Genomic DNA, 16,683 nt, shown 5'->3' with positions numbered 1-16,683 from the left:
CTAGAACTGTCACTTTCTGACTTTGACTTTCGTCATTCGTGAGTTTCGTTCGCGTGGTGGCAGAAGCAACCAAACCTCAGCTTTGAAATCGAAAATTTAAACTAATCAACGCAAGTCGCTGAAGTCGAAAAGATGTTTTAAGTTGTGTTCTTAAATTCTACGTCGTCTCATTCTGTTCTATCGCCGCGCGTGTTAGTGCTTCGAGAAGTGCCTCTACCTCTAGCTAATCCAAATAATCCTAATCCGCCAAGGAAAGGCCCAGCAATGTTTAAGCTGATTACATCACGAACCACTCCACGGCTCGTGCGGAGTCTGGTTTCGGCCAAAACCAGTTTGCTGCCTGAAGATGCTACCTCCAAGATCATCCAGCAGCAGCAGTCCCGCCTCATCCAGAGCTTCTCCCGGAATTTGTCCACGTCCCAGCCAATGCTGCAGAACGAAGAGTAAGTTGACGCAATACCGCAAAGGCGGCCCCCCTTCTGGAGGAGGACGTAATGACCGATTGCAACACCCACCGACTGGGCGGGTGGGGACGAACTCATGTTGCATGTTTGCCTGAAGAGCGTCAGGTGGAGTTTGATAGAAAATATATGTGCCATGACCTGTTATAACAAAGCCCGCGAGCGCGCGCGTGGCAGGTTGCGCAAAAAAAGGTTGAGGGATCATGCGAAAGGGAAAGTTGTAACAGATTTAAAGAGACGCAACATAGGACAAACAATGCTTGTTTTTAGTATTGACTAAAAGCTGCGTGCGCGGCTAAAAGTTAAAAAGAGACAATTGAAATGTTAGCTTTTTCTTGAGAAATGATTCGCGAGAGAGGCAACGTGACATTGTAGACATCCGTAAAGTGGAGATCAAGGTGGAAAGGCAACACTGACTAGTGTGGTAGACGACGTGTTGTTGGGTGTTGGTGGGCAAAGGTTGTTTGAAGAAGAGGCTCTACAAAAAGATAGACTCTTGAGGTGTGAATTTGATTAGTTAGTTTGCTGAAAGCGGAAGTGGGATTTGAATAATCAAATCAATTTGTCGCTTTTTTTCAGATTTGAATCACTCAGTAGAAATTGGGATAGGCATGAAAAATGTACAGAAAATGTTGCATTTCTACTCAATTTCAATTCATAAGAATTACTAATGCCGCAAAAAAAAAAAAATACTAAGAAGCAATAAAAAAGTTGTTGAATAAATAGTACGGAATTACTATTGTCGAAGATTTTTTAAATTTACTTCAAAGGTTTTTGTTGGATTTAGCAATAGAATTTTGCTAAGAGTTCTTCTTCTTTCCTCATTCCTTCTTTTTTTTCAAATCTAATTCAATTTATGGAACTAACTAGTGTTGCAAGAAAAAATCAAAACCATGAGACATTCGAAAAAAAAAACATAGGTTCATGAATAAATAGTATTTCTTGAAAAAAATCAAAAACATACCTAAGTCACATGTTCGAGAAAAAAATACCAAAAAGCTTTAGCCCGGTTTTATTTTTGAATTTATTTATATTTTTTAATGATTTTTCAAAAGTTGGTGTTGATTCCAGAAATTAAAAAAAAAAAGTTTTTTGGTAATTTTGATGCTTCGTTTGTTTTGGGGATATTATGAAATATATTTACAAAATTTATTGGAATTTTACTCATCAAAAACATGAGTTCCAACAAGAAATGCTCATTTTTTAAATTATTTAAAAAAATCAAATTTTCTTTCATAAACTTAGTGAGAGTTTTTTAAAAAATTTCTGTAAATATTTTTTTTTGGTTTATGTCCCTCGGCTCTGGCCAAAGTCAATTTAACATATAATCAAAATAATTTTGATCTATCCCAGACATGCTAAATATGATTTTAAACGCAGGAAAATGCATTTCAGTTTGTTTTCAGTTGATTGGACTTCTATTTCCATAAAATTTTAAAGTGTTTTGAAAAAAATGTTTTGTCCAATTAAAATTGGATTTGCGTCTTGCAAACTTCTTATAACTTCAGTGTTCCATGCCCAAGTCACATAGAAGAATTTGCAAAATAAAAGTATGCACTAAGAATTAAAAAAAAAACAAAATTCAACTCAAAATGTAAAATAAAATTCAGCAAACTTAACCATTCTGCTATCAATCCAAAAACTAGACAGATATCAAATGAATAATAAAAACACTTTCAGTAAATAGTTTTTCAAATATTTTTTAGCACATTTATATGGCATCCCTCAAATTCTGAAAACTGAAAACTCAAAACACGACTCAAAACAAAAAACACAAAAAAAAACAAAACTAAAAACATAATTGAAAACATAAAACTTTAAAATGAAAATCATTGGTTTGAAAAAATGAAAATAGGACTGATTTGACGTTACATGATTTTTTTTTGGCATTTTTAATGCAGGCAAAAAAAAATCTCAAGCCCAATTTCCAAGATTTTCAATTGAAAAGCACAAAAAAAATGCTTTTCACAGTGTAGAAGTTGTTCGACAACAGACAAACAGTTTGCACAATGCATATTTTTGTTATTCTTATTCTTAAAGTAGTGGTGTTTTTGGTCAAACTATGTTCACATTTGATCAAAAAGAAAGTTAAACAGTTCGGTAATACCAATGGCTTTTTAAAGAGTTAAATATTTTTCTAATTCAAATCCATAATAAAATCCCCTCTCAGTGGATAGATTTTCAAATATTTTTAAATCACACTTAGGCCGTTGCCAATATTTTTGAAAGTTTGTGTTCCCCCTTCCCCCATTTCCTGCATTGTTAATCATTTTTAGCATGTTTGGGCTAAAAATATTTAGAATTTGTATAAAATTCCAAAAACTTTTTTGCAAAAAAATAGCAATAGAAAAAAATAGCAAGAAAATTAATGTCCATTACTCGAGGGCCATCCATAAACCACGGAGAAATTTTTTGGACATTTTCATTTCTGAGATAAGGCCAATGCAAATATTTAAAAAAGTTTTTGTCCCTCGGCCCTGGTCGAGGTCAAGGGGGCAAAAATAAAAAATATAAAAATTTAAATAACAAGCCATAGTCTTTACATTTCAATGAAAAAAGTGTTCTAAAATGCATTTTACACTAGTTCAGTTGTTTTGCAATCATTACTTTTCAAAAAATCTAAGATCTGACAAAAACAAAAATTTTATCGAAAAAAAAGATTTTGCATCGAAAATTTTCAAAAAATCTTAAGGTTTTTTAATAAACCCAAACATACTAAAAATGATTTTAAACGCAGGAGAATGTATTTTAATTTGATTTCAGCTGGTTGCACTTGAATTTTCATTGAAATTTTGAAGTTTATTGTAAAAAATTTTTTTTTGCCCCCTGATTTTTCGGGCCGGGTGACAAAAACTTTTAAAAATATTTGTACCAGCCTAAACAAAATACTTCATTAATAAAAGATTGATTTTTTTTAAATAATTTTTAATAATTTTTACAGTATGAGAAATTCTTCCAGAGTCGATTTTTTTGAAGTTCAATTTTTATATTTTCTTAACTGTCACTTGAGCAAATGAGATGGACCTGCTTGTTTAAAAATGCAGATTCGTCCTATTGAACTGTTTCAGCGGATTTAGCATCATTATCATCCTTATATGTTTCATACAATTTAGCTGGGTAAAGGCTTTTCAATAATAATATTTAAAAAATCTATGTTGTAGGTATTAAGGATTCTAAAAAAAATAGTTACAATCTAAAAACGTGCCCCTTTTTCTAGAAGAATTCCTACATAAAAATTCAAGCCAACAAATAATAATGGGTCAAAACCGTAGTGTAAATAAGTTTGTCCTGCTAGTTCCTAATGTATAAAATGCTCTGTCGTAAGAAGAACAGACTGTTTGCTTACAATAGAGTCCTAAAGCCCTATGTAAATTTTTATGTATAACAGTAATAAAAAACACGATAAAACACCATTTCTGATCACTTTTTTCATTTTAATAAAAAAAATTGACAAGACAACATTTTTTCGATGGTTGGAACGAGCTGTCAAGTAGAACCTTTTCTGTGAAGAAGGGCCGCGAAGTTAATTTTTCAAAACTGATTTAAAAATCAATTCTTTAATCCTTTACAGTAGTATTTTTTTCGAAAATATCAGAGATACATTTTCCGAAAAAAAAGTTTCACAAGAAAAACTAGGTTCTCATCGAAATGGAATGTTAAAGTGATAGCAAATTTGCGTCCGATTTTCAAATGTTTTTAAGGGTGTAACTATTTTTTTCTGAGAAGTCCTAAGCGATGCCTGCAGCTTTGCCGAAGACACTAAATCGATCAGAAAATCGGTTCTCAGGATACAGAGTTTTGTATATTTCAATAGCCTTTTTGTGTGAACAGCTGCCAAAATTGGTCATAAAGAAAGGTACACACGAAGTATCATCCCAATAAAAAAAAACGAAAAAGTGATCGTTGTCTAAAATTGCTCAGGAGTGGTAAAAAAAAGCTACAAACCATTGTAGCAATCTAGCCCTGTAAAGAAACCCCACTGAAAATGATTTGTTTTGTTTTGCGTCTCACTTTCCCGTGGGGCGTGACAGTTTGACAGCTCTGCATTCGCACTTTGCGTTTGCTGTCATCCGGCGAGCTTCCGCCAAAACCACGAGCAGCTCATTGTCGAGCCAACCTTCACACAGTAAAGAAGCAAATATACTTTAAAACTAAAAACCACGTTTTCGAGCTTCATCCGAACGTCCGCGAGTTTGCCACACCATGTTTAACAACTTTTCATTGATTTCAATGCAAAAAAAAAAAACTAAGACGGACAAGACAGCGTTTGAATATGGATTGTTGGATCAACCATGGTCCCCTTGAGATAAGCTGTCATGCAAGATAAATACTTTCTGTCAAGCAAGTTAATTAAAAAATGTTTTGAAAACCAAATTCCAAGCCTTTGTGGTCGTACAAAGCGTCACTGTGCTGATAAAAAGAAGCTTTATCGTTGTGAACAATAATATAATATCAGCAATTTAAGCCTAATTCTTAGACCCAATTTTGAATATTGGAATCAAAATTCATATTGTTTAAATTCGCATTATTTTTTTCTGTTTCCAGTAATTAAAAAAGTTTTAAATTCAGCAAAAATCTTATATTGCTTAGGTTCAATGGACACATTATTCAGAAAAAAAGGTCTATAAAGGAAATCGAACTCTTCCAACTTGTTATCTTGTTATCAGCATCTTAAAGTGCCTTACTTCCCCTGACAGAGATAGCCTTTTATGTATCTCAAGTCCCTGCCGTATCTAATCGCACCGCACAGTGAGATTGCAATTTTCTAACCCCTCCCCGCCTCTTTTCTCTCCCCCTCCCCCCGCAGAATCGAAGTGACGTTCGTACGCGCCAACGGTGAACGGATAAAGACGAAGGGCAAGCTGGGCGACTCGCTGCTCGACGTGGTCGTCAACAACCAGCTCGATCTGGACGGGTTCGGGGCGTGCGAGGGAACGCTGACCTGCTCGACGTGCCACCTGATCTTCTCGAAGGCGGACTTTGAAGCGCTGCCGGAAAAGCCCGGCGACGAGGAGCTGGACATGCTGGACCTGGCGTACGAGCTGACGGACACTTCGCGGCTGGGCTGCCAGATCGTGCTGACGAAGGAGCTGAACGGGCTGGAGGTGCGAGTGCCGGCGACGATCAACGACGCGCGAAGCTAACGCGGTGCGCGCGTGTTTGAGGCGTGATTTCCGTTGCACATATCGTTACACAGTTTAGTTTAAAAAACACGCTCGGTTATCCTCAATGTTGTCCAAGATATCTGGTAGCTTCTTCTTCTACCTTTTTTTATAAATATAATTTTTCAGTTGTACGTACCATACAATGGCTGCTATTTTCGAAACGAACACAAATTAGAGCAAAAACTAAAGTTTCGTGTTATCTTTTGCCGTGAAGACAAACAGTAACTTTATGGTAGAATAATTATGGGTGGTATTCGTCAAAGTTCAACTTGAAACTCGGTATTTTCAATTGTTTGTTGAACAAATATGTTTTTATACTGAATAAAGATTATACAATTTAAGTCGCTGTTGATTTGTTGAATATGATGACATCCTTTGCACGTTACTAAGAAAAAAATATTTCTTTGCTATTCTTGTGTTCACAGAAAAAGCTTTATTATATGGTTGCTATTTACGTAATCATTCAAATAGTACGTTAATTCATTATTACGTACGAGTCAATGTGATTTTTTAACATTTTAACCTTTACCGAAAAATCTGAAAAACGTAACAAATTTGTATTTTTTCAGAAATAAAATTTAAAATATCTAAAAGACTTATTAATTATTAAATGATGCACGGTAAAAAAATTGATGATTTTCTATTTCACTTTTTGTAACTAAAACTTGATTTGCAAAAAAAAAAAACACCTTTTTTATATGTTTCAGGAGACATCAAATGCCAACTTTTCATAAATTTCCAGAATGGACAAAAAATCTTTGACCAAGTTATGAATTTTTGAATCAATACTGATTTTTTTTTTCAAAAAATTTCTACTTCACATTTCAATGTAAAATTGAATTTGCAATCAAAAAGTACTTGAGTGAAATTTTTGTAAAGTGCACCATTTTCAAATAACAGCCATTTATAAGTATTTTTGTTTGAAAATATTCGCAGTTATTCATTTTTTCAAATTAGTGCCCACATTAGTCAAAAGCTGAGAAAATTCCGATTTTTTCTAAGTCTCTCCCAAACCATTTTCTAATATTGATATCTCAGCATCTAATGGTCCAATTTTCAATGTTAATATATGAAACATTGTAGAATATTTCGATTTTTTCGAAAACAATATTTTCATTTTTATAAATCAAGACTAACATTTCAAAAGGGCGTAATATTGAATGCTTGGCCCTTTTATCATACTTGATTTATACTGATACAACATATCTCTGTCCCGGGTATTAAGTGTTCATAGCCCTCGCGCTGCATCCAATGACCCAATTGGGTCCTAAAATGAAGCTCAGATTGCTGATATTATTGTTTACAGCGATAAAGCTTATTTTTCTGAGTAAAATGACCCTTTGTACGACCACAAAGAGTTTAAAATTGATTTTTAAATCAATTTAGAAAAATTAACCTCGCAGTCCTTCTTGACAGAAAAGCTCCTACTTGACAGCTCGTTCCAAGAGGACCATAGTTAATCCACCGAAAAAATGTCGTCTTGTAAAAAAAAATTTTGCATTAAAATGAAAAAAAGTGATCAGAAATGGTTTTAAATCGTGTTTTTTACCGTTGTACATAAAAATTTACATGGGGCTTTAGTACCCAATTAAGAATAGAGTTATCTACGTGCGCATGTATTGCATGTACGTACACGAAAAAGATTGAGGTTAAATTTTGTCCGGCCAGCAAAATCAAATGGTGCGCGGTGTGTACGCGAAACGTCATAAAGCTCTATGGCAGAGATGCTAGCGGCCCATACATATTTTCGATCGATCAACTATCGAGAAATTAAAAGTGCAACATGGAGTTAAACTTTCTGTGAAGCTTCTGTGAAGTTTTCCATGACAGCTGGAAAAGTTTCACTCCATGTTACCGGCTCACATCTCTCTTTTTAATTTCTCGATAGTCTCCTTGGAACGAGCTGTCAAGTAGGACCTTTTCTGTCAAGGCGCGAAGTTAGTTTTTTCTTAAAATAATTTAAAAATCCATTTTAAAATCTTTGCAATCGTCTGAGTCTTTGTGCTCAAAAAAAAAAAAAAAAAAAACAAAAAGATTTATCGTAGTGAACAATAATATCATAAATGTAAGCTTAATTTTAGGACTCGATTGAGTGATATGTAGCTCAATAGAAAGTGAGTAATCTGGCAAAAAAAAAATCAAAACTATTTATACACGCAGAAAAATGTTTTGTAGAATCAGCCTGTACGAGGCTTGAATCAACAAAATTTTTGTTGAATATAATCACAACAAAATTGCGTTGAAAAAAACCTTGATTTTCTCAATTCCACAAAAGTATTTTGTTGTTTTGAAAAAGCTGCTTTGACATTTAGCTTTGATTCAACATAAATCATGATTTTCAAATCAACAAAACGTTTTGTTGATTGAAATATTCCTTATTTTTCTGCGTGTATTCAAAACAAAATTCAAATATTTAAAAATTTAAAACATAAAAATTATAAATTCTTAAATCCTAAATTTTTAATATTTAAGCAAAAAATTCAAAAAAAAAATCTTGAATTATTTTATATACTAAATTATAAATAGTCACTAATTTAACAATAAGTTTATTTTATTCTTTCATACAAAATTATTTGTTCATAGACTTTTTGGTGCAAGGCCAAGACACGGATTATTATTTTCAGCTGATTCAGATAATCTTTAGAAAATTTGAAACCATAAAAAATTCCAAAAATAACTTGAAATCAATATGCAGAATTAAAAATTTTCAGATGATCTGAAAAAAAGCAAAAAGTAAAAATTTTGTTTATTGGACCTTTTCAAAAAAAAAAAAAAAAAATCTCTAGAATTGTTACTTTTTGGGTGTTTTTGAAATCACCTTAAGGCGATCACTCCAGATTTTTTTGTATTTTTTTTTTCTTGCTTTTTGATCGCCTTGTGGTGATTTCAAAAACACTCAAAAGCAACAATTCTGAAGTATTTCTTGAAAAGGTCCAATAAACCAAATTTCCAGTTTTTGCTTTTTGAGTGTTTTTCAACCGCCTTGAGTCAGGGGTATTTAAAAACACCCAAAAAGCAAAAACTAAAAAGTCGAGAATTTTTAATTTTGTTTATTGGAACTTTTTTTTAAAAAAAAAGCTCTTGGATTGCATTATTTTTCATGTTTTATGTTGTTGAATTTTGCACTCTAATTTTTTTTAGTTATAAAAGAGTTGTACTTTAAATTTTAATTTTCAAATTGTTGAACTGTTGTGTTTTTCAATCTTTAAATATATGTATTTTCGAATTAAAGTGTTTATTTTTTATAATTTTATTTTACTACAACATTTTGTTGATTCGAAAATCATCATTTTTGTTGAATCAACGCTAAACGTCAAAGCAACTTTTTCAAAACAATAAAAGATTTGTGGAATTGAGAAAATCATGGTTTGTTTCAACGCAAAATTTGTGTTGATTACATTCAACCATGTTTTTGTTGAAACAAGCTTCGTACAGGCTGATTCTAGGCTAGTACGGAGTTCGGAAGGAAAGAGGTCAAGAAACAGCTTTACGAACAGCAGAACAAAGGAGAGGGAGCGATTTCTTGGGGCATTTCTTGACCCTCTCTGGCTTGCTCTCGCCGCCGCTGCTGCCCATTTGATTTTTTTCTTGACCGGTTCCTTCTGAAGTGGATATAAGCTGTCTACAAAAAAAAAATCTACGTGTACTTATGAATATTTTCAATTCTTAAATTTGTGATTTTGTTAATATTTGTAAAACAAAAATAAAATTATTAGGCTTATTAACTAAAAAGATATAAACACAATAAAAGCGGGGTAAAACATTTACCGTAAATGTTTGATTTCCACATAGTTTTTGTTTGTATTGGTGATTTAACGAGTTTTGCCGCCGTCTTGGAACTGAAACTCTTGTGCCGCACTAGATTTTTTGTTTCAGCAAGAGGCAGCAAGAGGATTACAATTAAGAGTGCATGCTAACTGGGATGATTAGGGTCTTATGGGGTGAATAGGGACTAACGGGACAATTATGCGTAGAAACATAAAAATTGGTCGAAAAATTTCAATCGCGTTTCTCATAGTTCTGGAGTAGGGGTATTAAAAACACCCAAAATCTAGCCCAAAATGCAAGTACTGAAAATTTGGTTTATTGGAACTTTCCAAAAAAACTCCAGAGTTGCACCACAGCCTCTTGATTTTTGGTTACTCTGTGGTTGCACTTTTTGATCACGGGACATTTATGCGTAGAACGGCAGCTCGGAGGTTAGTTTATTTTGACATATATCATACCAAATATATCCGACTAAATACTGACGTACCCAAAATTGAGTACGCAACATGATAGTCCATCAACCTGACAACACTGCCACCTCGCCGCCGCACCGCTCACTTTGAATCCCGCCCAACCTGTCATCAGGCGGGCCTCGTCGCCGTCCGTCGCACAAATTCCTTTTCATTGTGTTCTTGACGGTTCTTTCGTTCGGACGCGAATCCGCCGTCGTCGTCGTCGCGGTCGCGGGTTGATGAAGTGGCCATCAGAAGAAAAGTAGTAGTGGTGAAAAAAAAAGGCAGGAGCCAAGTTGGTGGAACTCTTTTCTATCGAACGGTACTTTTGCGGTTCCGACGCGAAATCGATTTCCGTGTGTGCCTTTTTTCGCTGACGGGAGTTTTATCAGGTTGGAATCGGGCGGGGATGGTCGGGTTGTTCCGTCTCCTCCGGATGTTACTGATTGCCGGGTGGGGGTGGTGGTGGTGAGGGAAAGTGAGTCAAAAAGAAAAACTAGTTTTTTTTTCAGTCCGTTCTGCGGAGAATAGTGTGCCATGAAAGTTTTGTTGTTTTTTTTTGCTCTCTCGCTGGAGTGTCCACGACGTGTCAACAAATGACCGTTCCCGCGGAGGGTTGTGTAACCTGCTAGAGAAGAAGTGGGGAGACCTCGGAATAATTTATCGCGTATTTTGGAATTGGGCTATGTGTGTGTGTTTGGGCATTGGACGGGGGCGCTCCCTGTTGTGCTATTTTGGTGCTTTTTTTTCCCTTCATTCATTTTCGGATGGAACAAGTTCCTTGCCAGCACACAGTTGCAAGAGGAGGAGCAGGAGGAGAGAGGAGAAGGTGAATTACACTTGCCCGTCCGGTTTTGTTCGGGTTCGGCTTGGCTGGCATTAATTGCAGCGAAAAGCGAAGAAAAGAAGAAAACCAACGAGAGCCATAACGGGGAAAAAGCAGTATCGAAATCGAAGAGTCAACTTGGATAAATCAATTGAAAATATTCCGGACGGCGGCGAAGAAAGAGGAAGAAGCAGCAGGTGGAAAGGGGCGGAGGTGTCACGGTTCGGTGCGGCCCCACCGGGATGAGTGACAAAAGAATCGGCTCGAGGCAGTGTTTGTTTACTCGGCCCAGGGCTCGTTTTGTCAAGTGCTTAGTGTTTGGTCAAGCGAAATGAAAGCCTCATAGCTCGCGCCGAGGTGGAGGGCGAATGTTCTGCGAAGGGAAGCAGCCAGCGGCCAGCACACTCTGGAAGCAGGTCACACGCGTTGGAGCGATTCGCCGAAAAGTTCTTGGGTATCGATTTTTTTTTGCGTGTGACTTCACGTGGGATAAAAGTGAAGAAAAAATTTCTAGAAATTTTGATCAAAACTACATACAGTTTATGAAGTTTTCTTAAAAAAGTTAACCAATACTTTTATTATAATATTTTGACATGCTGACGATATTTTGAAAAACAAAAGTCCTTCTGCAATAAGCTAACAAAACTAGCGTATTTGAACTTTTTATTAGTATTCATGTTGTTTTATGTTTTATATAAACTACGCAAGCTCTTTTTGGAAATAACAAAATTCAAACTCCTCAATTAAAACTCAAAACCATTAGCTGTCTTCGGCAAAAATGTGTGATTTTATATCATAAACCACTCGTTAGAATTAAGCCGCCAAAATGCAGACCTTTCGAGTTATCATCATTTTTTTTTGCAAGAATGGCGTATATTATCTCGTGTAGATTAAGAGATACAAATTTGGCATGTTAGACAAACATTCTTGAAATTTTCTCCTCTCCAACTTTGCCCAAGATACCAAAGCCTTAAAACGTCTTCCAATAATGTTAGATTTTGGTTGACATCCTGGAAGGTCGTCACCCTGCATGTCAATAACTCCAAAAGATAGCTCTTAGCAAGTACAACAACTCTTTCCAACACACTTGAGTTTTGCCAATCCCAAATCTTGTGCAATGTCCAAGCATCAAATTTTAGGATTTAAAAAACTAGAATTGGTCAATCTTTGGCTAGACTTCTACAGGTAAAAAATTTAGCGTTTTTATCAAAAACTTGAAAACAAAATTTAATTCTACATCTTAAAATACAATTAACAAAGTTTTTTTTGTTCTTTCTTCTTAAAGTTGGTAACGATGCCAAATGAATTTTGTCCAAATTGTACCATGGCTAAAAAGATGCCCTTGTTTGTTATGTTCTTAAATGGTTTTTTGCGCTTTGTGTACCTATCTTTTTACTTTCTGAAAAAAATTGAATATCCTTTTGGATGGACCGTAGTATGACATTGAAAAAAATGACACAGAAGACACCCCTGGCCGGGGAGCTCAAAATACCATTATTATGAAAAAAAAAAAAAAAAATGCAATCCGACATTTAATTTTCGAGATACAGCCCTTTTAAGATGTTACATCCGATTGTCAATAAGAAAACCAAAACAATCTATGCAATTTCAGCACTTTAAAGAATATGCACAGAGAGATTATGATGGATTTTGATTTATTTGACTGTCAAGTATCAGAAGGTTTGCTGATGTAGTTCTCGAGCCATTTTAAAATGTTATGTCCGGCATGAAAAAGTCGGAAATCGCTTTTTAATACGACTGAATCTCAAAAACTACCTTCTGAATTTTGGCCTAGAAATGACTTTACAGTCATAAAAAGCAAAATTTATCATTATCTTGACATGCATATTCTTTGAAATGCTGAAATTGTATTGGTTTTATAGATTTTCTTAAAAAGAGTTGGAAATAACATTTTAAAATGGCTGTATCTCGAGAATTACACCAACAAACCTACTGAAACATTGCCCAGAGATATTTGACAGTCAAAAGAAGCAAAATCCATCATTATCTCGAAATGCATATTCATTTTAGTGCTGAAATTGTATTGATTTTAATGATTTTCTTCATCGGGACTGGCAACACCAGCCAGCAACAGTCAAGTGTTCGGAGCTCTTCAAACTTTTCGATTTTTTCGCCGTAATTTACCGTGATTACCCGCGAGTTTGCTGCTCCAGCATGCCAAGGGCCGGCCGTGGCCGTGGCAGTTCGAGTGCGGCCTCGAAAAACCCGCGAAGCTCATCTACCGGCAGAGTGCAGAAAGGTAAACATACCAACGCCGCATCGACCGCCATCGCGCACGGGAGCGTGCCCGGTGACGTCACCGATCCTTCTTTTTTACACGTGTCATACCGTCCACGTGAGTCCCCAGTACGGACGAGACAATCGACCCGGGCATCCGGAAGTACTTCCGACCAGCAGCAGCAGCAGCCGTCCACAAGCACCACGACAACAACCACTTCCAACGTTCCCACCAGCAACGAATTTGAGATGCTGAGTGGAGAAGAAAACAACACCGCCAGTGACAGCAGCAGTGCTAGCGACGACGATGACGATGATGAACTTGCGCGCAAGCAAGAAAAGAAGAAAAAATGTAACTCTCCGAAGGAACGACGTCCACCTCAATTTTTATTTTGGATACGCTGGCAGACGATGTTGACGAGTTGCTTGAGGGCCTCCAATATTGTCTGAAAATAGGTAAAACGTCAGTGCAAGTTATTACACATAACAAACTGAATTTCGACATGGTGGTGAAGAAGTTGAAGTTGCGAAACTTCAAGTTTTTACATTTGACCCTGCAGAGAAGGTCCCAGTGAAGATCGTCCTTCAGGGATATCCGGACCGCCCGATCTCCGACCTGGAAGAACACCTATCGGGCATCAAGGTTAAGCCTCTAGAGATTAAGGTGCTCTCAAAGACGATAACGGTGACAGGTACGTACACATTGTACCTCCTGTACTTCGATCGTGGGTCCGTCAAAATCCAGGACCTTCGGCGGATCAAAGCACTGGACGGATTCTTTGTGACGTAGCGATTCTACATGAAGAATCCCGCCGACGCAGCCCAATGCCACCGCTGTCAAAAGTTCGGACACGGTTCAAGAAACTGCAATCTTCCGCCCCGGTGCGTAAAGTGCGGTGAGACCCACTTCACCGAAAGGTGCAATCTTCCGCGGAAAGACCAGCTGGGGGAAAACGCCCAGCAGCACAAAGCGCGCGTCAAGTGCGCGAACTGTGGTGGAAACCACACGGCGAATTTCCGTGGCTGTGCCGCGCGGAAAAAGTACCTCGAGGAGCAGGACAAGAAGAAGAAAGCGCCAGCGTCCCGCCAACCTCCGAAGACTTTGAGCTCGAACGCTGAAGCAGCTGGCGGCGGAGCGGTTCCATCGACCAAACCAGCGTTCCCTCCCGGTTGGGGAGGTTCATAGGCTAGAGTAGCCGCTTCTGGCGTCGGTACTCCCCCGGGACAAGCTGATGCTACTGGTGATGATCTCTTCACGCTTCCTGAGTTTTTCGCCTGGAGAGATGCTCACGCGCTTTCGTGCCTGCCGAAACAAGGCAGAACAATTCCAAGCTCTCAGTGAGCTGATGATGAAGTACATCTACAACGGATAAGCTGCCTTGTGCAGCGAAGTTTTTCGACGTCAACAGACAATACAAACTGTGATTTAGTTTTAAGCTTTTCCTATTTCTATGCTTTTCCTTAGCAAATCTCGAAGGTTTTTTTTTATTTTTCCTTCTCTTGCCAAATCCATTGTTAGAATATCCAATTACATCTAAATGAATTATAGTGTAAACCATAGTTGAAAGGAACTCCAAAACTCTATTAGGTTATAAGAAACACTAAATTGTAAATTGATTATTTACTAATAAACACTAATTGAATTGAATTGAATAATGATTTTCTTAGAAAAAGTCGGAAATAACATTTTAAAATAGATGAATCTCGATAGCTACATCAGCAAACCTTCTGAAACTTTGTCCAGAGATATTTGACAGTCTTATGAAGCAAAATCCATCATTATCTCGAAATGCATATTCTTTGAAATGTCTAAATTATATAGATTGTTGGTTTTCTTATGGAAAATCGGATGTAACATCTTAACAAAACAACATCAGCGAATGTTTTCATTTTTTGCTCAGAGTTGCGTTATGATGTAAGGAATCGATAGACACCAACATCTCAGATTGCATTTTTTTTCATAATAAGGGTTTTTTGAGCACGGCTCGATTCCTTAGTCAAATATAACGTCATGCTTCGTATTCTCAGACGCTTCGAAAACCGGTTTTTAATTTCACATATAAATTGTCAAAACTGGGTTATTTTATGATTTTTCACATCAACGTTCATTTCAAATTTATTTGGGGGCAATAGTCAATGCTGAAAATAGTTGAAAATTGGAAATAAAATGAGTGTACTTAATATGTGAAACATTTCACTGAAACTTTTCATAAGGGTCTTTAACGACCCTCGGGTCTTTTGTGGTCTCAGTTGCGAGTTTCTGCTCATTTCTAGGCATCCGAAGGTTATGTGTGGTGAGTCACCCAAAACCTCTTTTGCGCAAATGAACCGACGTTTTAAATATACCCATTTTAATCACTCTAAGCCGTTCGACCAATTTACATCACTTTTGCTGTTTTCTGCTATTAAATCAACATTTTCAGATGCATTAACAACGGAGAGTTGCTTGCTCACTTTTATTTGAGCTTTTTGCCTTCCTCACCTCAATGAGGAAAGGCTATAAAATCACTCGAAAAATGAACTTCTTTATTAGACCTAGTAGACCCACCTTCACGTATACCTATCGACTCAGAATCAAATTCTGAACAAATGTCTGTGCGTGTGTCTGGATGTGAGTCCGTGCACTGAAAAATATGCACACGATTATCTCCGGATTGGCTGAACCGATTTCGACCGCTTTGGTCTCATTCGATCCGTCTTGGGGTCCCTCAGTACTTCAAAAGATATGCTAAAAAACAATTTTGGCGTATGTCCGGAAGATTGTAAAAAGGGTGGTTTTTGCCAGAAACCCTATCATGTTATACATTTTCAGAAAGGTATTAAAAAGACCTTTCCAATGAGCCCAAAACATTGAAGATCTGACAACCCTATCAAAAGTTATTAGCACTTAAGAGTTATTTATACACTTTTTGGAGGCCGGATCTCAGATATTTCAGTAAAAATTATGTCCGGGTCCATCATGCGACCCATCGTTAGTTAGATAATCAAAAGACCTTTCAAATGAGCCTAAAACATCAAGGATTTGACAACCCTATCAAAAGTTATTAGCACTTAAGTGTTATTTATTCACTTTTTGGAGGCCGGATCTGAGATATTGTGATAAAAATATTGTCTGAATCTTCCATGTGAACTTTCGTTGGATAGGTTTTTTTATCAGACCTTGCCGATGAGCCATAAAAATTGAAGGTCTGCGAACCCTATCAAAAGATATCAGTAATAAAATTGATTTGTTAAACATGTTAAGGGAATGTTGCTATTTTTACTGAATGTTTTGACTTTATGAATATGAGGAAGGCACCAACCACCTAAAGGTGGATTAAGCAACGTTTTTTTACTTTGGAACAGTCAAAAACACTTCATGAAAGCTGATAGGTCGATAATAGATATAGGTTGAGAAAGGGTATAGTTCCCCACATTAATTTATACGTTAAACATGTACATCTCATGTTACAAAAAAGGCTTACGAATACACGTAATACTCTCTCTCTCTCTCTCTAATGTTAACGAGTGCGCAGAGAGCATCGCCGTCAAAACTTAGAAAGCAGCATATCGGCACACACACACACGCACGCAAAAGTTGGCCAAATGCCGTTAATTCAATTAAAACTTGACCAACCAGCCGCACAACTTTGACCCGTTCCCCACTGCCACACTTGTTGACGTCTCCGTCGTCGTTCAACGAAGAATACCGACGACCGTTCCAGGGATGCGTGACGAAGTGGTCACTTTTTTGGGACAATTTAGCAAAGTTTACAGCGCAAAATAGCGAGTCA

General features: G+C 36.7%; 2 protein-coding genes across 2 annotated transcripts in view; both read left to right on the top strand.

Annotated features, from left to right (window-relative positions):
• Positions 1-17: 17 nt before the first annotated feature.
• On the top strand, positions 18-5,967 carry LOC6041935 (adrenodoxin-like protein 2, mitochondrial). Its single transcript, XM_001851073.2, has 2 exons — positions 18-443; positions 5,269-5,967. The coding sequence occupies exons 1-2, from the start codon at positions 265-267 to the stop codon at positions 5,603-5,605; spliced, it is 516 nt and encodes a 171-aa protein (XP_001851125.1). The 5' UTR covers positions 18-264; the 3' UTR covers positions 5,606-5,967.
• A 4,059-nt stretch (positions 5,968-10,026) lies between these two features.
• The window catches only part of LOC6041930 (F-BAR domain only protein 2), an 84,235-nt gene continuing 77,578 nt past the window's right edge, over positions 10,027-16,683 (top strand). Inside the window, exon 1 of the mRNA XM_038265716.1 lies at positions 10,027-10,238. The gene's annotated coding sequence lies outside the window, so the exon portion shown is untranslated. The remainder of the gene's footprint in view (positions 10,239-16,683) is intronic.

This window comes from Culex quinquefasciatus, chromosome 3, assembly GCF_015732765.1.
Source record: "Culex quinquefasciatus strain JHB chromosome 3, VPISU_Cqui_1.0_pri_paternal, whole genome shotgun sequence".
Lineage (NCBI taxonomy): Eukaryota > Metazoa > Arthropoda > Insecta > Diptera > Culicidae > Culex > Culex quinquefasciatus.
Note: the sequence above shows the minus strand (reverse complement) of the source record. Positions and strands in the feature narration are given on the sequence as shown.

What these genes read in the sequence shown, in the direction of transcription:
- LOC6041935 (XM_001851073.2), top strand. Translation starts at nt 265, where the DNA reads ATGTTTAAGCTGATTACATCACGAACCACTCCACGGCTCGTGCGGAGT. An exon ending in CCAATGCTGCAGAACGAAGA is followed by an intron (nt 444 to 5,268) that starts GTAAGTTGACGC and finishes CTCCCCCCGCAG; the next exon opens with AATCGAAGTGACGTTCGTAC.